Source organism: Carassius gibelio, chromosome B4, assembly GCF_023724105.1.
Source record: "Carassius gibelio isolate Cgi1373 ecotype wild population from Czech Republic chromosome B4, carGib1.2-hapl.c, whole genome shotgun sequence".
Taxonomy (NCBI): domain Eukaryota; kingdom Metazoa; phylum Chordata; class Actinopteri; order Cypriniformes; family Cyprinidae; genus Carassius; species Carassius gibelio.
In genome coordinates, this window is record NC_068399.1 from 25,670,982 (window position 1) to 25,694,769 (window position 23,788).

The 23,788-nt window shown below is 37.1% G+C and overlaps 1 protein-coding gene across 3 annotated transcripts; it reads right to left on the reverse strand.

Moving 5' to 3' along the window:
• LOC127956872 (protein bicaudal D homolog 1) lies at window positions 1-22,911 on the reverse strand. 3 transcript variants are annotated; one of them, XM_052555127.1, is made up of 9 exons: window positions 22,377-22,910; window positions 12,601-12,813; window positions 12,342-12,494; window positions 9,754-10,227; window positions 7,406-8,527; window positions 6,173-6,324; window positions 4,804-5,014; window positions 809-870; window positions 1-501 (listed from the first exon to the last, which is right to left on the reverse strand). In XM_052555127.1, exons 1-8 carry the CDS (start codon window positions 22,599-22,601, stop codon window positions 835-837), a joined length of 2,586 nt encoding a protein of 861 aa, XP_052411087.1. In that variant the 5' UTR covers window positions 22,602-22,910; the 3' UTR covers window positions 1-501; window positions 809-834. The 3 variants fall into 3 exon arrangements, with proteins under 3 accessions (XP_052411087.1, XP_052411085.1, XP_052411084.1); XM_052555125.1 differs by lacking the exons at window positions 1-501; window positions 809-870 and having other exon boundaries at window positions 1,680-5,014; window positions 7,406-8,458; window positions 22,377-22,911; XM_052555124.1 differs by lacking the exons at window positions 1-501; window positions 809-870 and having other exon boundaries at window positions 1,680-5,014; window positions 22,377-22,911.
• Window positions 22,912-23,788: the final 877 nt, after the last annotated feature.

The window sequence follows — 23,788 nt, forward strand, 5'->3', positions numbered from 1 at the left end:
TACATATTAATTTTTACTACTCTACAACAATTCCAGTGATTATTCCATTATAATAGTAGTATTATCAGTATTTAAGGTTTTATATTTAAAAAAAAAAATTCTCCCTCCTAATTTCCCTTTGTATTCAACAGTCCACATTCTGTAACATCCATCAGTGATTGTACATCACCGCATTCAACTGACAAAACTGTGAAACATGAACACTTTTAAGTTAGCGTGTAAAAAAGTGTCATAGGCAAAAAGCTGCTGGACAAGGATGCAAATGTACAAGAGACCACATGACCATGATGTCAGAGTATCATGTGATCAGCATTCAGGGCTTGTGTTGTACTTTGGCTTGTGCCTCTCTGCCATCACCGCAGTGTGTCCAGTGAACTCGGCTCACGGTGCGGTAAGGTCGCGGGCGTGAGGCACTCCTGTGGTGTTTAAGCTCCAAGCGGTGCCTTAGATCTAGTCTAGGGGAGGCAGGAATCGAGGAGAAAAGCTTCAGGGTGCTGAGACCTGGGCAGTTAAGAGGGAAAAGTAATCAGAGGACTCCTGATGTTGATGCATCCAAGGCTGCATATATTTAACCAAAAGTACAGTAAAATTGTGAAATATTTTTACAATTAAAAAAAAATAAATTCTACTTGAATATATTTTAAAATGCAATTTATTTCTGTTATGCAAAGCTGAATTTTTAGCATTATTACTCCAGTCTTCAGTGTCACATGATCCTTCAGAAATCATTCTAATGTGCTGATTTGCTGCTCAAGTTATTTTTTTTTTCTCAATCTTTTGATCAAAAAGCAACTCCATACTTGGTTACCTGTAGGTTAACAGGGTCCGGCGTGTTTAGTTCTTGGTAGGCAGGAGGAAGTTGACGACTTTCTAGAAGAGACTGACGGATTAGTTCTCACACAGCTAGACTATCAACAATTTGTGCACACTTTTGCAGTATGGCAGAACTGAGGCATATAATTTTGCCTGGACATGCAAACACTGTTGTTTGCATTTACATGTAAGTATTATCATCTAAATGCATTAATGTCATTTTAAGTTCATGTCAATACACGCAAGCTTGGATGCACACTTAAAAATATATAATATAGACACCTTTGAAATACTATGTTTAATGTACTACGATGTAGTTCTGTTTATGATAAAAAAAAATTATATTTATTACTGTTCTGTTTTTAAATGTTATGAAAATAAGTCTACTTATATAAATAATTATAGTTTCATAATATATTTTAAAATGTCATTTATTCCTGTGGTCAAAGCTGAATTTTCAGCATCATTACTCCAGTCTTCAGTGTCTGCTTGCATCTTGCAGTGTACCAACTTGTATCTTATTTACAGGATTCTTCGCTGAATAGAATGTTTTTATTCTAATATTATGATTCAAAAGATTGGGACACAGCTTCTACTTACCTCACTATTGTGACATTACAGCATCAATGTCAAACCGCTTTCTGAGATAGCTGGTTTATTCCTGATCCAAAATGGTCTACTAGCCCAGCCAGGTCCCAATGAGCTGATTTTCTTCCTTATCAACCATTTAAACTAGTTTGGAACAGCTAGAAACTATAGCTACCTTGTTCACAGCTGCATTTTCCAATAGATTCTTTTAAAACATTCAGATTTCATGTTGCTTGATGCTTTGACAATTTATAAAAACAGTGAGGACGCAAACTCAATCAATGCATTCAAACCTGTTATTTACAGTATATATGAAGAATATACAACATTACAGTCCAGTTCACAACAGACATGTACAGTGTTTTGCTGTAGGCCGTGTACTGTATACACATGCATATGACAGCAGACAGGGACATGAATAACAGTCTGCCCTCAAAAAGTGTTTTGCATTTGCACAAAGTGTCTGTTTACAGTAACACACACAGTAGAAAACACATTCATCTACAACTCCACCAAGTGCAGACGTCGCAGCGCGACATGAATGAGAGAAAATCAAAGAGAAAGTGATGCGGGAAGCAAGAAGCATTTGACAGGTTCCCTAAAACTCGACGACTGACTGAATGAGACAGCGACACACAGGGATTCAGATTTTGATGCAGTGATGTCATGATCATGTGATCATGTGCAAACGTGTTTGTTTGTGTGCATCAGGCCTCAGCTGCGCAGGTGCGACAGAGAGGAGGTCTCACATGGTTTCTGTCCTGATCTGAAAACAACACCCCTAAAACTGCCGTCTGATCACAGATAATTACACGAGGCCCTCTGTACGAACCAAAACAAACGTTCATCAGTCCCAGATTTGACTTCAGTGCAGGAAACTGGCATAAAACAGCAAGAATAGAGAAAAGATTGTATCGTTTTTAAAGTTCGCCACCTAATTATAGATCTAGAAGTCATAAAGACTGAACTAAACTATTCACTCCAATTTCATGCAATACTGAGGCCTGTGTGAGCAATAATGAAGTAAATGCTGACTTGGGATCAGAATTGAGTCTTTCTATAATAGCGGTGACGTTTCCATGAATTTTTTTTTTTTTTACTCTTGATTTACTGAAACTCAAGAAACAATGTATTTTTTTATGTAGGAAAAATCACAGCAATTGCAGAAGGACCAATTTATTCCAAAAAAAGAAAAAAAAAGAAAGTATATTTAAAAAATGTATTCAGCAAAAACCAGCAGTTAACAAATGGCATGCAGGGTAATCACGGCAGGCTTGGGTTGAGGGTTTGATACCTGTCAAATGCTTCAAGCACTGTGTGATGTGGTGTATGTTGGTGTGGGTCTGATATAGCTCTAGAAGGCCAGTGTGCAGCCCGTCAGTGTCACACAAGGTGTTAAATGGGAGGAAACGGGCACCTCTCATGAAATACAGCAATCTTTGGACAGAAAAGACAGATGTTTGGGCCCATGCACGTCCCTTTCTAAGAGATGCTTTCGGCGCTATGAGTTTTGGAGTATGGTGTCTTAAATATAATTGTGTAAGGGGAAAAACAACAACAAAAACATCAATGCAACTGATAAAAGTGCAACAAACAGAAGAACACTGACTAGACAGGACATGAGCACTGCATCTGTTATATTGTAAATCACTGCTGCAGATCATATGTGCTGAAATACAAAAAAAAACGTTGCAATGTTATTGGCCACCGTTAGACAGCTAACAAATAATGTTATTCCCTGAGAATTTAGTCATCTCTAGACAATTGCATCCCTTCACCATTAACATACATTCAATGCAGCATCACTGTTCTTTATAATCACTCACAACATTAATGAGTTCACATCTGACCCAATCTGATCTTAACTGCAAATTCAAATAGTGTCTTATATTTCTATAAACCAGACACAACTATTTTTGCAAACTCACCATTACATGGGATGGGCCACATTTTCACTGTTTATCCACTGGATGGCACTGTGACTTTGGCTATGTTTGGAATAGCATACTGCAGTTTGCATGCAGTACACACTATGTAACACAAAAGAAGTTGACGTCCTACAGCATTTTCCCACTTATTTTATAAGATTTTAAAGGAATAGTTTGACAAAAATAATGAAAACTGGGTATGCTATTATGAACTTGTATTTTGGCTATATGTGACGGTTTATGGTTTGAAATGCCTTATTTATGGATTTTTTTCTTACAAACATGCAGCTTTTTGCTTCATAAGACATTAACTGATGGACTGGAGTGGCGTGGATTACTTGTGGATTATTGTGATGTTTTTATCAACTGTTTGGACTCTTATTCTGACGGCACCCATTCACTGCAGAGCATCCATTGGTGAGCAAGTCATGCAATGCTACATTTCTACAAATCTGATGAAGAAACAAACTCATCTACATCTTGGATGACCTGAGGGTGAGCTGTCACTAAAGTAATTTTTTATCAGTGTATTATTTGAAAACATTAGTATGCAATGTGCGTTGTATAGTACATTAGTATCCTATTCCAAACATAGCCATCTTTCTCAGATACTGCAATCGACATTTCATATAAAATCCTGTTGTTACAAATCAACCACTTAATTGACTCTCAGTGTTCAAATCATGTGACAACAACACATTCACTCTCATACACACACCAACAACCCACGACCGAATCTGATTCTGATAACGTCACATCCTGTTGAATCTGTCTTAAAGTCCCTCATTCGTGTAATTGGACAGTCCACGTGCGCTCAGATCGGGACAGAGAACACAGTGTCCTGAGAACTGATCAACAGTCTCTTTTGAAGAAGGCCGGGCCACTTGTGCTCCATTAAATCCCTGAGTTAAAAAACAAACAAAACGAGAAAACACTCCCCGAAACATTCAAACACAGAAACCAGTGTGTGTCCTCCTCTCTGCGGCACCCGTCAGTAGCGGGGATGCTGGGAGCTGTAGTTTCTGGGATACAAAGGGCTGTAGGTGGACGAAGAAGGCGTGTAGCGGGATGTAGAGCGCTGGAAGTGGCTGGGAAGGGGGCGGGATTGGGACGAGCTCCACACGGAGCGGCGACTGGCCAATAGGGGTGAGCGGTAAGGTGAGGAAGGGGCGGAGCCTGGGGAATAGTGCGACTCATTTGCATAGCGACGGGCCAGGAGGTTGGTGTAAGTGTGTGGTTCAACAACATACGCCCGGACACCCATCGTCCAGTGACGGTATGGTGTGGTGGTTGGGGGCGTCCAGGAGGACGAGGAAGATGATGCGGGAGACGAAGGGGCCTCCAGGGAGGGTGGGCTGTTGGGGGCAGACGGTTGGGTGGGTGTGGTGGGCGAGGTGATGGCGGCTGCTGCCGTAAGGACCTCTGTAATTGTCAAAGGGGTGTCGGGAAGGGGCGGGACTGGCGTTCCACTTACTTTGGGTGTGCTTCTCCTCAGCCGGGACGTTTTTGCCAGGCGGGGCCGGTGCGACTGCTCTTGGTCGAACTCCAGGTCTTCCAGTTTCTGCGTGAGGGCGAGTTTTTGCTGGATGGCCATGCGGAGGAGAGAGTTGAGTGTCTTTTTCTCGTCCTCCGCCGCCGCGAGCTGTCTCTGCATCTCGTCCAGCTGAGACACGTACTCATCACACCTGATCAGAGAGAAGGAGGAGAAATTAGAAATTAGTATTTGTGCTGCACAATTAATTGAAACCAAACTGATTATTTCAATACATAATAATTAAAATCTGGTGTCTTCAGTATCTTAGTTGACAGTAAATGGTGCATATTATGTGCATTTGGGAATGCAATATGTGACAACCATATTTCCAAAGTTGTTATTAGAAGTGTTTATGAACTTAAAAAACTTTAAAGGGCTTTTTGTGGTTTTAGAACAAAAACTAGAAAATATTTTTTTCATAAATACATATTTTTTTATTTTACAGTGAAATGTTACAATAGTATAATTTTTGTGTTTAGTATCTATAATTTATAGAATAAAAAAATATATGTATTTATTTATTTTATTAATCTATTTATTATTTAATTATTTATTTATTAGGTTTAATATTTTTATTAAGTAGTAGTAAAAATTATTAGATATAGGCCTATATTATTAAATAGTCATATTGATAAATAACCAAAAAAAATTTAATTATTTTTAAAAAACTTCTACGCGGCTTGCAACCAAAAGCTGGATGTTGTAACAATTTAGTTTTTTTTTTTTTTTTTTTAATATTACACTAGGAATATTTCTTGTTTTGTTTCTTTTTTATATAGTAGTAGCAGTAAAAATAATAATTACCTACTATGCAAAAACCCCACCACCCCCCACACCAAGAAAATCTAAAATTAGCAATTGCATTTTTCTGCATCACACATCCCTAATTAGTAAACATCCACTCTGATGTGCTGTGAAAGCTCTGGTTGGCTCCTTATTCAGTCATCTGTCCACCTGATTGTGCCCTGAACAGCAAAAATAATCAAAATCACAGATGGGAAAAAATGCTCATCTTGTCAGATATAGCTTCGGCTGCAGTCTCTAAACTCGTATATGATGCTGTCAGCATCCCGCACCAGTGGATGTTGTAAAGCAACTAACTTAAACAGAATCTCAGCAGTATACGACAACTGGAAAATACGAAATTCTTTTCCAGTAGCAAGCTACTTTTTCCAGCGAGTAGTTGTGTAGTGTAACAAAATGCGATTTTTGTCACTTTGGATTATACGCTATTTTACAGTATTTGTTTGTTTGTATGGTTCATTGAAATGATCTCCAAAATGAATTTTGAATGTTGCATATTTCTCACCGTGTGGCGAACATGGCTCTGAGGGAAGAAAAGGTGGCTGCGTCCTCTTTCAAGGCCTTCAGCTCGTTCCTCAGCTTCAACATGGTCTCAGTCACCATTGTCTTCTCGTTCTCGTATTTACTCTTCAGGTTGGCCAGAGCCACCTCAGCCGTCTGTGAGCATTACAACCAAAAAACAACTAGTTCTGCCAACAATAAGTTAATTAAGCACTGCTGATATAATATAGACCACATAAGAAAGCACTGATTCATTACGACCATTGAAGGTGGTAGTAACTAAGAACTCCTCTTGTGTGTCTTTGCACATAATCATGGATGCAGTAATCACTTTGTGGCCCACAGAGCACAGCACTTTCTCTCTGGAGTTGGATCTATAAATCGTAATGTCCATTAATCATCTCTGGCCTGGAAGGGTCATACAACATGCTTTATATCACACCGTGGCCAACAAAGAGAAAGAAATGATGTGTCGGATATAATGGTCCCTTTTCTTCAACGTTTCATTTTAGTGGCTATAGATCAAACGCCTCCGTCGAGGTACACCGCTCCGCCTGAAATGCCATGTTTACATGGTACTGGAGCTTTTCAACTTTTAACTAAATGCTAGATTTGCCAATGTTGCCAAATTAGCGACATCAGATCTTTGGCTTTAACTCTGTTTGGTTTAAGGCACTTGCGTTCACAATGTAAGTGGACTTAAAAAGGGAACATTTCATGAGTGAATCAAACCACAAATAGTGAGGTGGATGAAGGTGGTCGAACATTAAAGAGACATTGGCATAAGTTGAAAACTGAACCAGACTTGATGCTGATAGTTTAAAATCCCGGTACGCTAGACTAATATTAAGCGAGAAATAGTGACCTATATAGAAACATTTTAAAAAACATTAAAAAAATTAAATGTAACATTTTAAAAACATTTGCAACTATTCTAGGCGAAAGATGCCAACTCGTGTTACAAAATTAAACGTTTCACAGAGAAATTAGATGTCAGAGTAAGTGGCAAAGTAGACAAAGACTTAATGCCAATGGTTAATAATCTAGGTACTCAAGACTACTGTAGGCACAAAATGTGGAAACGTAACAGTTCTACCAAGAAATGTAGAAGCTACAGAGTAACATAAATGAGAAGTCAGAGAGTCTCAGTCAATTTAAGGACTCTCATGGTTCAATACTCACAGGCCTCATGGCAATCAATAGGATGCTGGGTAATAAATAGAGCTGATTAGCCTACCTGCTTGTTGGCTTTGAGCAAAAGGCGCAAGGTTGCGATCTGCTCCCTCTTTGTGCTCGTGAGGGACTTGAGTTTGAGAATCTCCTCCATGCAGGCCTCCTTGTCCTTGTCCATCAGCGGGGCGAGTTCGCTAGCGGCCGCCCTCTGGCGGGACAGCTGGAGCGAGCGGTCCACCGCCTTCTGCAAGTGCTTGATCTGGTCGCGGATGATGGCGTTTAGGTGGTGGATGTTGGTGGGTTCCCGGCGGAGGTCGGACCCCGTGGCCGACTCGGGTGCTGGGGATGATGATGAAGATGAGGAAGAGGCACTAACGACGGGTGAACCCTGTGGTGTACGGACTGGGCTCTGCTCAGCAGTGAGAGAATCTTTGGATGGTGAGTCCGACGGGCTACGAGACTCTGCAGATGTTGCAGCGTTAATTGCCGCCAGACGACGTGCGAGACGCGGGGTCAAAAACACACGGTGATCGTCCTGCCCCTTGTGGCCAGGGGTGGAAATGCGCGTTGGTATTCGGCCCTGCCGGTAGTACTCCAGCATAACGCGGTTGGGTGTCTCATTATTGCACAGGCAGACGTGGTGGTAAAGTTGCGCTAACTCCTCACTGAATGTCGCCAGCTCTTCTTGGGCAGTTCCCAGGATTCCCTGCGTCTCCAAGCCTGTGTTAGTGGATGCCCGCAGCTCGCGTTCCAGATTCACCGCCTTCTCCCGGCTTTCCCTGCACCTGTGCTCCAGCTGTGCCACTTGTGTCTCCAATGCTTGCAGCTGCGCCTTGCCCTGCTCCTCCGCCCGCAATCTTGCCTCCACGCTCTCATTATATCTATCTTTCATCTCCTTAAGCTCCGCCTTCAGTCCAACCACCTCTGTCACAGCCACCCTGTATTTACATTGCAGCAATTCCAGACTCAGCCCTTCCTGGCTGCTAGGGACGCATGTTGTCTCCTCTTCTTCGTCCTCCTCTTCCCCCTTGGTTTCCTTGCTGCTGCGCATGCGGCGAAGTTTCCGGAATCGCTCGCCCAAGCGACTGGCCTTCTCCTGCTGCTCCGTCAGCGCCCCCTGTGTGTGACGGAGCAAAGCCTGTGATTCCTGCAAGCTGTTGAGCAAAGACGCTTTTTCACGTTCCACCTGCGGCAAATAAACAAGTCAACTAATGACTTTATTTGATGTATACTGGTTAGTCCTGATGCTGGTCTAGACGATAAACCATCGTAGCCATGAAAAACAACAGTAATATCTATCTAGTGAAGCAGGTCAACCAACAAGGTCTTATTTAACATAGATATCACCATGCTTTCCTCATTGATTAATCACAGTACATTAAGACAACAGTTTTGTATTACAAGTTTTCTGAAATGTTATGTCTACCAATATGTATGCAAATTATGCATTATGCAATTTAATATGCACTAATTTGCATATCTTTTCAGGATAGAAAACATTGGACGAAGCCAGATTCAAAATTCTTGTTTCATTTTGTTGACATATTACACACTCTCTATCTCTCTTTTTATATATATTGCATTTATATAGATTTCTGGCTCAGTGCATTAAAAAAGCTCTACTTACAGAAAATGGATTTTAAAGATATACATTTTAATTGATTTTATCTACAAATGCAAATAGATAAAGTGCAATAAAAGAAACTTAAATATATGTTTTGGATGTTTGCTTGCACCAGTCTGAAAAGGAAGACAAAATAGCCATATGGTTTTGCTTGTACTGTCCTGACTTAATCTAATGCATGCAAAGGAGCACTGTAATGCTCAGGAGACTTAATGGAGATATGCTTAATTTAATAAACTCTGTCTCATATGTTTCTTCTAAATGAGTTTACAAGTGAATCAGACATGATCAGTGCATTTTGCACAGTTAATGCATGATCAATGTAAACCCATAGATGCAAAGTTCATATGAATATATATGACTCAAATAAACTTGCAATGTAGGAACAGTGATCTCTTGTGACAGGAAGGATATAAATAAGCTAGTAGCATGGCCCATTAGTGTGTATGGTGGTCTCATATTTCATCCCACGACACTGCAGCATCCCGTTGTAAACAGAACAACGCCTAAAGCAATGCAGCAGTCGTTTTTCACTATTTAGGATCTTGAGCATGAAAGATGAGATTAAAAAGCTTTAAAAATAGGTTAATTAAGAGAAGAAAACAACAACTAAAGGATATATGAAAGAAATATTAAAGAGGTAAATGTATTATACCTCTGGGCTGGCAACATAAAGCTTTGCTGTACAAAAATCAATGCATGCTAATAGAAATGTATATATATGTTTATGCCGTTTATATATTCATTATATGGGTGTGGCTAACATAGGCCCCACCCTCCACACTGACCTGCTGAAGCTGTTGTCTTTGTTTCAGGATTTCAGGGCCATTTAGCTCACTAAAGAGGTCAGGGGTCAGAATTTCAGTCTTCCTCAAACTCGATGTCCTGAAGTCTCTATTCAGTCGGCTCAAAACTGATCCCGCCGCGCCTTGAAGCATGTGCCCGTTGCACTTGCCACCGTCCTCGCTGCTGGGCGATGTGGCGGCTGTCGGGGTGGCACTGCCACTAGGTGGCGCTGAGGTCAGGGCGATCAGGTGCGCACAGCCTGAGCTGAAACCCCCGTCGCACACGGTTAGATGATGTGCTAATTCCTTGCGCAAAGCGTACTTCTGTTCTCGCTCGCTTTTCAGAGAATCCAAAGCCTCCTCCAACTGGTTCTCAGAGATGTCCTTCAGGCGCAGCGCATCTTCTAATTGGCTTTTAAGCAGAGCTGTTTCCTCCTCCAGAACTTTGATTTCATGCTTCAAGCCCTCGTACTCCACCTGATAAAAACAGAGAATATCCGAGACGGTTTCTACATAGCCTGCCACAAACAAATATGATGCATAAAGCATTTACAGCTAGTTTCGAGAATTAATTTTAACATTTAAAGTAATATAATTTAGTGCACGTATGCCCTCTTTCACTGTGAACGGTCAGAAGTTTTTAAAATATCAATAAAAAAATGTGTAATGTAAAATCTAAATTCTTTATAAATATGTATTAAAAATAAATATTATTTCATAGTATTTGATTGGTCACGAGATATTTGAATATCAACTTAAATGTAAGTATAACTTAAAATATATAGAAAGAGTTATAAGTTCATAAATGTATATAAAAATAAAATCTAAAGTAATCAATTAGTCCGAAGCTATTTAAATATGAATAAAAAATAAGTATAATATAATGTAACATAGACACATATATAAATAATTTTATAAATAGTTCTTAAATGTATGTGATAACTATTTGCATATCAATTTAAATATATGTAAAAACCCGATTCCAAAAAAGTTGGGACACTGTACAAATTGTGAGTAAAAAAGGAATGGAATAATTTACAAATCTCATAAACTTATATTTTATTCACAATAGAATATAGATAAAATATCAGATGTTTAAAGTGAGACATTTTGAAATGTCATGCCAAATATTGGCTCATTTTGGAGTTCAAATACACTTTCCAAAAACGTTGGGACAGGTAGCAATAAGAGGATCAATTTGCAACTATTAGGTCAATTGGCAACATGATTGGTATAAAAAGAGCCTCTCAGAGTGACATTGATTCTCAGAAGTCAAGATGGGCAGAGGATCACCAATTCCCCCAATGCTGCGGCGAAAAATAGTGGAGCAATATCAGAAAGGAGTTTCTCAGGGAAAAAATTGCAAAGAGTTTGAAGTTATCATCCTCTACCGTGCATAATATCATCCAAAGATTCAGAGAATCTGGAACAATCTCTGTGCGTAAGGGTCAAGGCTGGAAGACCATACTGGATGCCTGTGATTTTCGGGCTTTTAGATGGCACTGCATCACATACAGGAATGATATTGTAATGTAAATCACAACATGGGCTCAGGAATACTTCCAGAAAACATTATCGGTGAACACAATCCACCGTGCAATTCGCTGTTGCCGGCTAAGACTCTATAGGTCAAAAAAGAAGCCATATCTAAACATGATCCAGAAGTCCAGGTATTTTCTATGGGCCGAGGCTCATTTAAAATGGACTGTGTCAAAGTGGAAAACTGTTCTTTGGTCAGACAAATCAAAATTTGAAGTTCATTTTCCAAAACTGGGACGCCATTTCATCCGGACTAAAGAGGACAAGGACAACCCAAGTTGTTATCAGCGCTCAGTTCAGAAGTCTGCATCTCTGATGGTATGGGGTTGCATGAGTGTGTGTGGCATGGGCAGCTTACACATCTGGAAAGGCACCATCAATGCTGAAAGGTATATCCAAGTTCTAGAACAAAATATGCTCCCATCCAGACCTTGTCATTTTCAGGGAAGACCTTGCATTTTCCAACATGACAATGCCAGACCACATACTGCATGTCCCTTAAAATGATACATTTTCTCTGTTTAAACATTTGATATGTCATCTATTTTGTATTCTGAATAAAATATTGAAATCATTGCATTCTGTTTTTATTCACAATTTGTACAGTGTCCCAACCTTTTTGGAATCGGGTTTGTATAAGGTACAATATAAGGTATAAGGTATAAGGTATTGTATAAGGTACCTTATATAATATGAAAATATCTAAGTACAGTACTTATAAGTAAAAAATACTAATACTATTTCACACGTAATGTTTAGAATTTTAATAATACTTATAATTACTGGTGGATGGGTTAATATAGTAACATAGTAAAAATAGTAACATTTTGTCTGTCTACTGAATGCATGTTGCATATAATAGAAGTGATCTTATTTTATATCAGATAGTTTTCTGTAGTTTCTGTATTTACGTTATTTTTTTGTTCTGAGTCCAGAAAGGCCAGTGCATTAGAACATTAGAACCGTCTTTTCTTTAGTGGAAATGTGTGTAATGGTTCTACACTGCTCACCAGAGTTGTGTCGTGTGAAGGGGATAACTTGAGTGTGTTTACCTGGTTCTGCCTGAGCGTGGACACCAGTTTCTGCAGCGAGATGTTCTCCTCCTCCAGTTCGGTGTAGTCTTGCAGTAATCTGGCCTCTCGAAACTTAAACTCCCTGATCTCCTCTCTCATCTGGCTTCTCTGTAACTCCAACATCTCGTTACTCTAAGAGACACAGAAGGGGGAAACAGAGAAAGATTTAAACACGGGGATACATTTGCGATGTCGAACCAATGATGGATTTATGCTGTTTATTAAGAGAGTTTGTGACCTCTCTCAGCTCCTGTAGAATGGTGCTGAGTCTCTCGTTCTCAGCCTGCGTGCAGGACGCCTGTGATCTGCTGCTCTTCAGCTCGGCCTGCTGCTCAAGTAGGCGGCCCATGTAGTACGCTTCCTTAGTGGCCGACTCCTGCAGCAGCGTCTCCTCATTGGTCTCCCCGTCTTCAGCCACCTTCCTTTGGGTGGTGTACGCCTGGCTGAAGGCCTGAGGAAGATTTTAAAAAATGCTAAATTAAGGAATACATTCATGCATAAAATGCAATTTGGATGCATCACAATTTGTACCTTAGCATAGTATGCAATATAACGATTAGTCCATCCCAAATAACAGTACATTTAATAAACAGTAGCATGCATTTAAAAAGTATGCATCTGTGCATGATATTTTGGGCTAGAAATCCTTGCGTTCATTTTTCAGTTTTATAATAACAAGGAGGAATCCAATGCCAACAGTTTTTAAATCTATAAGTGATATATATTAATTCATTTTTAGGTATAATGAATAGCTAGATACATGTAAACACAAACCGTACCCGACAAAGCAATCTGGGATTTAGATTTGTGATAGCATTTCAAAAGGGACCTAAAATACTATTGAAGTTGGATTTTTGAAGTATACACAGAGTATGCTTTTAATTCCTTGTGGTAAGAACATTGTAGGTTTATGAAACAGTATTGTGTACTATCACAACCCAAAGCATGTACTACATCAACAGTAAAGCACATACTTTTAACAGTACTTGAAATCCAGGTTTAAATGTGAAATGTCTTGTTTTGCCATTTTTACCAAAAGCATATGCTAAGATGTCCATGCTCTAATATATGATGTGAAAAATCTAAGTTTCCTTACTTAAAAAGTAGATTATACTGTATGTGTGATTTGAGAGTAACATTTTAGTATTACTTATATACTGTCACAATATTAATATTTTAAATTAGCTTTTATTTTTAGATTTTCAGTTTAATTTTAGTTTTTTTTATATATAAATATTAGTATTTAGGTTTAATATATTTTTGTAGTTTTAGCTTTAGCTCAGTTATAGTTATCATTTATTCCCAGTTAATAATTTTATTGCTTCAGTTTAAAATTATTCCAGGTTTATCTGCCAAGGCAACATTTCAAATTCTCATTTAGCTTCTTTCTCTCATATTTTATTTTTATCTTAATGTTTTACTTTTATTGATGCTTTTATTTCAATTAAAAAAAATGTTTGGTTTTAGTAAATGATAATAACCATGGATTAAATATCTGAAAAACTCCAATAAAAAGGGGAAGCTATAAAGTACAGGAGACACTGATGCGGTTCAGGCAAATTCAGGCAAGATTGTCCATAATCTGAAAAACGTGGAAAGGGGAATTAATGACAACAGTGATCTTCCATAAGACACTGAGAAAAGCTCATAGTGTGAAAAATCAATAAGGAGGTGTAGAGGAGCTCAACGCTCCAGGTATGAGGAATGACAGGAGAAATAACAGACTTATGGAGCAGTGCATCATGGGACAGAACTGATAACAGCATGCATGATCGGAGGCAGAATGACCATAGAATTTGCTGAATGTCCGCTTTACTGTGTGAGAGAGCCGAATGAGTCTTATTCTGCTCTCAGAGGAAGCTTGGATGGAGAGCAATGGAGCCTTTCAAGCAGACGCCACTGGGGTTTTCCATCAGCTGGAAATTTAATCAAACTCTCCCTCATGGTCAGTCAGTGAAAGAGAGCTAGGTGTTTTTTCGGGGTTGAACTCTTGAATTATTTAGTGGGGTTTGTTAAATCAAGACTCACTATTATTATTGCTCAAATCATTTGAACAAACACCTAATTCTATTAAACTTTGGGATAGAATTTCCCCTTGAGAGGGTCTATGAACACCAGGCAAATCTCTTATTACTGGACAATATAGTGGGATCAAAACGAAGTCAAAACTAGCTTAACATAATGTAATAATAAAGATAACAGATAACATGAACTAACAATCAGCAATATATTGTATTTATTTATTCATCTTTGTTAATGTTTAATAATAATAATAAAATATTAAAAAAAAAAAATAGTAGTTAACGATGCATTATAATTAATGTCAAAAGATCAGGGATATTATCATAAGTTTAAATGGAAAATAGAACCATAAACAAATTTCATTACTTCAAAAAAAAAAAAGTTATATATATATATATATATATATATATATATATATATAAAACTAGCATAAAATACAATACAATACAATAGAATACAATAAAAATGCATTAAAATAAAATAGAATCAAAAAAACAATTTGAATTATTAAAATAACTAAAACTAAATATATAAAAATTGTACTTAATAAACATGAAAAATGACAAAAACAAAAAAATTGCTAAAACTTTACAATTAAGATTATAAATAGAATCCACATTATGAAATGCTAAAATATAATTCCCAATAATAACAAAATCCATAATAGCATATAAACTGAATTGTTATGGTACATTTTGAAATCTACATTAGGATTAGGAAAATACTGTATTATTTATTGTTAGTTCATGTTAACTAATGTAGTTAAATAATGTTAGCATATGAAACCTTTTTGTAAAGTATTACCAGAAAATCACATTTGAGGAGGTAGAGAACTTTTTGACTTGGGCCAGAAAGTAACCACCTAGCAACCACATTTACCACCCTAGCAACCGTCCACAACACCTTAGTAACCAAATAACAACACCCTGGTAACCATTCACAACATCCTTGCATCTATGCAGCCAGTTTTATACACTATATAGTCAAAAATCTAGTTAGAAGTGACTTTAACTGTACAGCAGCAGTGAATTATGGGAAGACTTGCCATATGTGATTGGGACAAGGACACAAAAGACAAAATATAGACTGTGCTGAGCAAACATTTCTGTGACGTTCCTCAAGACGGACGTCCTGAGACTATAATTGATCAGTTCAGTAATAATATGGTGTGATATAATGAGTGACGCGCTGAGCCTTTATCACAGGACTCTTATCAGGCTTTATTTATCCCACAAATCAGTAACTTGATTGTGTCTTGATTTAGACCTTGTGATGTGGAATAAACACAAATTAAATAGATAATTGTCGTGCAATATTATAAAAAGCATGGCAGGGGGTCAGTAATCTGCAAGGTTAAACGTTTCGGCCGATCCGAGTCCAGTTCTGGCTCTTGCCAAAAGCATTTGTTAGATAATATTAGTTACATGCATGATATCACAACTGGCATGCCTAATAAATCAAGCACAATATCATGTTCTTTTCCGACAACAGTCTGTCAATAATATTTCATAATGATATTCTGAAGCATCAATATCATTACAGTCACAATCTGAGCTCTTTTGACCGGATTTCTTTAAAAAGCTTTTAAATGCATTTTATAAATGTTATTATGATGAACTGAAATTGTTATTCACTGGATGAAATTATTATACACTTTAAAAATGTTAAATTATTAATTAAATTGAAACAGTTCATTGAAATAATGATGAAATTAATATAAGCTAAATAGATTAAAAAAAAACAATGTAAATGGCAAAAGCACATAAAAATACTAAACATATTAATAAGTTATGATATAAACATTACTAAAATAACACTGCACGGTATGCACTTAATTATAGGGAGTATCGGATGTAAGCGGCATGAGGAACAGTACATTCATGTATCACATGACAGGAAGCAGACTGGAGAGATTTAGCCCTGAGTCACTGTGATACACCTCCATACATAGGATAAAATAAACATGGTGAAAAGTGACCAACGTTTACACTTAATTTACCTCAGTGGTTACTAGTTTGAGAAGGATACAGTATGTGGCAATGAAAATAAAATAATATAAATTATCATATTTATTTTCAGATAAAACATTGTTATTTATCACTAAATGAGTTTTTTAATGAGATATTTAAATGAATTTAAATGCATAATATTTATATAAATACACTTGGATGTCTTATTTATATATTAAATTTATTATTATATTATATTTTATTATATTTAAATAAGATTTATATTTGTTTTCACAAGTTGTTTTGAATTGTTTAAAGTGTTTTTATCATACTCCTCCTAATCTCTGTTTGATGTATGTTGTCAACTCTTTGATGACGTTTCCAAACATTCCAAAAGAACAAACTGTTTCAAGTAAAGTGAAACTTCAACAGATCTGTCTGACTGACTGCATGAGATCCAAACACGCACAACACACACACACACACACACACAGAGAGAGAGAGACAGAGAGACTGTTAAAATCACCCAGGAGATTCTCTTTCTTCACAAAGAAAGCTGAAGCACAGCAGCCCTCCGTCTCTCTCTCTCTCTCTCTACACATCTATCTATCTGTCTGTCTCTCTGTCTGTCTCTCTGCCTCTCTGTCTGTCTGTCTGGTTTAAACAGTGAGAGACAGGCGGTAAGCTAAGCATTATCATTTTCTGGAGAGAGCTCCACACAGACACAGGGATCGATATGAAGGCCCGTGGGTGCAGTGAACCTTTATATGTGACCCTCTCTGCAGCAGCAGCAGAGCTCCAAAGCAGCTCAAAGTCAGGTTATTTCTGTACAAGAATCAGATCAGATGGCACTGCAACAGAAACATGATGTCTGTTAGATGCATGTTGTACAGTGTTAGTGAGAGACAGAGCTGGTGAAGAGGACGCCTTCGTGAGTTTCTTGTTGCGTTAAAAAAAATAATAATTAATTACTGACAGCTTTGCCCTTGCCTGAGTTTGTAAAAGTGTGCTTGAGAGATATATACTGTATATATTAACTGGTATGTATATTGAATTTCTGTATATTATCAACAAAGGTTAACATATATATGAATCAGATAGAGCCAATAAAATAAGCAGTTGTGCGTTACAAAAACATGCAAACATCAAAAAAAAAAATATAATATATATATATATATATATAGATGCAAGAAAATGAAGCATATTTTATACAGTATGCTATTCATGAAGCATAAGCATGTTTGACAAATATTAAAAATTAAAAAATAAAATGAGAAAAAATGTATACAAATTATAAATTCCATATATTTAATATATATATATTCATACTAAAGAAGATATATTATTTCAATATATTATTACATTTAGCATTGTATTACTGTACATTGATGACACATCTGAGCATAAAAATAATAAAATAAATGTGCAAAACATAATACAAAAAATACAAAATGGAGATAGTCTCATGAAAATAATGTAATATTTTAATCCTGGGCTTAATTAAATAGGCTTAATTTCTTTATGCTAATTAATTAGGCTTTTTTTTTTCTTATGATATTATGCTTAAATCTGACCTGGATGTTTTATTGAAGTCAAGTGCATGGCATCACTCATCACATGAATTATGCAGCGAATTTTTCTCTGTGTGTATTATACAACCTGACGTTCACATGTCTCCCACTAAGAGCCTGGATCTGTCCCATCCATAATTCATAACTCAGTGTGTCCAAGCTCCGGGCCGAGCAAATCAGGAACTCGGCATGAACTCTGAAGAAATCCGTCACTGAATTATTTCAGAAAGATAAAGCACAAGCCTTTGTTTTAAAGGTCACAAAGTGCCTTTATTCTCAACACTTTATCTACTGTTTCATCACTTCAAACCCACATATCCAGGGTTTTCCCAGGTTATTTTGGATACCTATTCTGAAATCTGCACACATGCAAACACACTTGAGCTGCAATGAGACATGCTTCTCTGCTGACTGACGCTTTTAGCTCCGAGCTGCTGCAACTAATGCACCTCTGCATTTTTCATTTGATGTACATTACAAGCCAAACATGATGCACCGCCAGAAACACCAATCCAGTCAGAAATGAGTGATTTTCTCATCTGGAAACCACTTCAGCATGCTCTTAATGCATATTACCATTCACCAACCAATCAGCAATTAGCAACTGCAGTGCTATGACTCTTAACATATCATTAACAGCGAATAAGTAAGCATTGTACAGTTCATGTGTAAATGGCCACAATAATAAGCTATTGCATAAATCATATTAATTATATAATCCTCCGAAAGCATAGAAATGCACAAGAGGATCACAAGAACCCAGTTTTTCTCAGATCTAGATTTGTCAGAAAAACTCCCACTAGAAAAAGACACAGCCTCAGATATCCCTATCGTTCTGAGACAGATTCAATCCTCAAAGCCTTCAGAAGACTCTCAGTCGGAGTAAAAAATACTCTCATACTGAGGATATCAGAGACGTAAGACGACATCTGAGTGTTTTGCGATATTAAAGGAACAACTGTTGACATTGTGTTTGAATGGCAGCTTACAAGCCACAACAGACACTGTTATATTCTGCCAATATTGCAAATGGAGGTAAACCGGCATCAGCCAATAAATTGTCAGCTCTTCTTGTTCATTATGAAAGACTGTGGGAAAAGTGATTGGGAGACTCGCTCTGAATGATGCATGTGCTTGGTGGAATCCAAGTAAACAACTATAATGAAGCTTTTGAATGAATGGCCGTTTGTGATGGGAATTCTTGGGAAGGTCACACAAGGCTCCTGGAAGCTTCTGAGCTCACAGGGTTGTGGTTTTGCAAAGGAAACATGCTTTTGTAACACAACAACAACACAAAAAGTATATATATTTTTAAGCATATTATTGCTCTTTTCCAGTTTCAGGTTATAGTAGCAGCCGATCTTAGCAGACAAGTGGGGAGTATTGTATGTCAGAAATAGACATTTATGAATAATGTGTCAGCGGTTGCCTTCATCATTTGGTATGTCTCAAGATTACCATTCCTATTGCATTTAATTACCAATGCATATTACAAGAAATTATATGAGCAATATTAATTAATGACAATTAAAAAAATCAAATGTGAGCTGCTTATTTCATTTTAAGGCATCACAGACTGACTTGCACTACTTTCTAAGATACCATATACTTACAACAAAAACAATCCATCTATTACAACGGATAAAGACAGAAATGCTGGCTATACATTTCAAAACATACTTACAATTTACTTATAATTCATTCATCCAAAACGAACCAATAAAATGCAGTTCGACCTAAATAAAAATTGAATATGTTATCCAATAGTTGGGTATTATCTTGATTATGATATGCAGTGATATCCCAGTTCTCTTATTATCTGAAGGTACTGAAGAATATCGATCAATGCCAAATTTGTGAGCAATTTCCAGCACAGAGCCCTGATCTGTAAGTCAACGATCAATAAAGTTCATTGAGGTTTAATGAAGAACCGAAGCAGCCAAATAAAGATATGCATTAGCAAAACCTCCAGTTCTTATTTTAATCTCATATTCTTATTATAACCTTATTCACATCCATTACAATAAAAGTTAAGATTATAATATGATTCTTTAAAACATAGTCATAAATCCAGCCAGACTTATGCCTGTAATTCAATCCACTCTGGAGTTTAGTTTCATTTCGCTTTGGATTTTTAGGGGGTTTTAATGACAGTCTTTGACACTTAAGTGTACTATATGAAGGACTCCTGAAGCAGACGCGTTTCTATGTGACTCTGTCAATCTTATTATCGCTGTGCTAACCTTCAGCGCAGTCCACTGCAGTCAGCAAGAGTACACAGCCTCTACTAATGAAGCTATGAATAAACTCAGGCTGTGGGAATATACATGCATCGGTCAAGAACACCATTTACTCTGCGGCTCTGTAACGGTAACATGCTGAAGAACTATTCCTGTTTACTCAGACCTTTTGAGATAGCTGCTGTCTGAGAATTTAAAACTAGATATCTGGAACTATGTTGCAACTTTGTAAATAAATGCTGCAAACAAACAGGCATGAGCAGATTCACAATCTCTGAGCACAGTGGACACCAAACGACATTATTCAGGTCAGAGCACAGACTCCATTGAACAGTATTTCACAGTCTCTAGTGCGTATGGTTTACAGCACATTAATTACACATGCTTTCTTTTTTAAGTTTCATAGGGCATGGGGGGGGGGGGTCACATTTTTGTGACTAGCATTTATTAATTTTATGTACTATAATCTGTTCTATTCTATTTTATCCTACAATTCCTTCTACAGTTTTCTGTTCTACACACATATTGTATGTCAATCTATCTTTGAAGTTTTTGGCAAAATTATATTATTTTCCTTTTTTTTTTTTTTTTGCAATATTCTATTCTATTGTTCTGTTTCACTCTAATATAAAATTATTTCCTTTTCAACAACATATTATAACTAAATATAGCATATATGTTGCCAATATTATTTTCCAAAACATAACATGACATGAACAGATTTGTATTTTATTTTTATTTTTTTTGTATTTTTAAAATGTATTCATTTATTTGCAATAGTCAAATTTATTCTACTCTTTTCAATTATAACATTACCATATTTCTGACCATATTCTATTCTATTGATTACTATCATTTTAATAAAAAAACACAAAATAACATAATTTACAGTATATTGTCAATATTCTATGCAAACCATAACATGAACAGTTATTTATTTATTTATGTATTTTTTAAAATGTTTGTATTTATTTATTTGCAATCGTCAAATTTATTCCACTCTTTTAAATAATAACATTACCAGATTTCTGACAACGTTCTATTCTATTGAACGCTGTCTACGTCAAGCTCGCAGCATTCTCAAGGACTCCTCTCACCCTGACCACGGACTATTTAACCTCCTCCCCTCCGGGAGGCGTTTCAGGAGCCTCCGAACAAGGACCACAAGATTCAGGAACAGCTTTTTCCCTAAAGCTGTCTCCTTGCTGAACTCTTCCCTCTGACACCCCTCAACACCCCCCACACCACACATAGACTCCTCCCCCTCTTCAATACTCTGATTTATTTATTTATTCACAACAAGCAAAAAACAGTAACTTGTTATTACTTGCACTACTGTCTGTTCATCCAGGAACACTGTATAATCCATTTGCACATTGTAATATTTTCTATGCACTTTACTGTCCATTGCAATACTGTAAATTATGTTCATAGTTCTGCCTATAGTGTACATACACTTTTACATAGCCCATCTGTATAGTATGTTCATAGTACACCTATCTGTATATCGTGCTTATAGTATTTAATATCTGTAAATTATGTCCATAATACTCACCTGTATAGTTATTGTACATATTATAGACCTTTATTCTGTACTTACTGCTTATTGCACTTCTGGTTAGATGCTAACTGCATTTCGTTGCCTTGTACCTACATGTGCAGTGACAATAAAGTTGAATCTAATCTAATCTAATCTATTGATCTCTATTCTTTTAATAACATAATGAAAAACAACATAACATAAATATTGTCCTGTCCAAAACATAACATGACATGAACAGACATTTGCAAGTCTATTTTATTCTATACTCTATTCAATAATAACTTGACAATATTCTATACTTTTTTTTTAAATGCTCATTCTTTTCTGTAGCATAACACGAATTGACCAGTATTCTATTCCAAACATAACATGACATCATCAGATTTTTGCAGTAGTATGTTCTTTGCAATAATAACGCAAGCAGCTGATTTTTTGTCAAAATTCCATTCTATTGTTCTCTATTCTTTTCCTATTCTATTCAGATTTCCTATTTCCTATTCTTTTCATAACATGACATGAACCGATTTTGCCCAATATTCTGTTCTGTTTCATAACATAGCATAACCTATTTCTTAGCAATATTCAATTCAATGTAATTGTTGTTTTCTGTTCTATAACATTAGCGCACAATAGGCCTGTTGTCTGAAAAGCATCTTCAGTGACTGTTATTAGAGAAGAATGAGCTGTACCTCCTGCAGCTGCTCCAGCTCCTGTCTGAGGGTCTCCTGCTCTGCCTCGAGCTCCGCATACTGCTGTTTGAGGCTCTGGTTCTCCTCCAGCACCGCGAGCCCGCACTCCGCCGCCCGGACCTTCTCCCGGTTCGCCTCCGCGAGCTCTCGGGTCAGCCGCTCCACCTCCGCCCGGTAATGATCCACCGACTCCCCGCATCCTCCTCCACCTCCCCCAGCAGCCATCGGGCCGGCCCGGCCCCTCCACTGCGCTGGATGGACGGATAGATGAACGGATGGATGGAGGCACCTGCGCCTTACCCCAACCTCCAACACAAAGTCAATGATCCGGACATATCAGCAACAAAAGACGAACGAACTGAAGTCCGAAGCAAAAATTAATCATCGCGATCCTGAAAGGGGCCTCGCTTTCTTTCTTTCTTCCTTTCTTTCTTTCTCGTCTTTTTCTGCTTGCTCATGGGTGTGGGGACGCCATCATCGCTAGGATGGAGAAGAGTGGCCCGGCTCACTTCTGCTCTCCTCCTGCTGTGACGTCAGCGCATCTTGCTGCAGCTCATGCATATGAATCGAGTCGCGCCGACGTTGCTTGACTTAATTAATATTCATAAGCTGCTCCTTTTTTTTTTTTTTTTTTTTTTTTGTATATGCTGAATAATTAACTTTCATTCCATAATTAAATATAACAAACAGGACAATCACATTTTAGGAAAGAAAAAGGAAGATAAAATAATAATAAAAACAAGGAGGGTAGGCCTATTAATAATATTAACAATAGTGAGTCGGAGTGTAGTTCTTTAAGCATTTTCATAATTCTGGTTGCTTTCCGACTTGAAAATCCTTGAAGAGTATTAACATAAATCCCTAAGTCAGTTTTGGGAGATACTGGCCTTCCTTTCCAACCATTTAGCCTACATTTGTGTATATAAAACGTATCTATTAATATTAGATTTAATATAAAATGTGACTCTTCTCCATATCTTTATTTATCAAAATACGTCCTATCCTCTGTCCTTAACTCCTGAAACATTGGTGTCTCATATTTTAGAGCAGTCACTGCAATTTGTGAAAAAACAATTAAATCTCGATGTCGTTGTGTGTGAAAAAAAAAAACATTTTTATAAGTAATTGTAATTTAATTACAGATTTTTTTTCTCAGTAACTGTAACTAATTACAATTAAATTTATATTGTAATTACGTAATTTAGTCATGCATATCCTCAAATTAGTTTTATATAAACAATGCATAGGTCTATTTCAGTCTGTGAGTTTTTTATTTTTATTTTTATTTTTGCTAAAAATGCCACAAGAGGGCAGAAGTCTACCGAATATTGATGATAATGCAAACAAGACTGCGCATTAATTATTATATCATTGAAAGGTAGTTTGATTAGGCCTTTCACGTAACCTATATA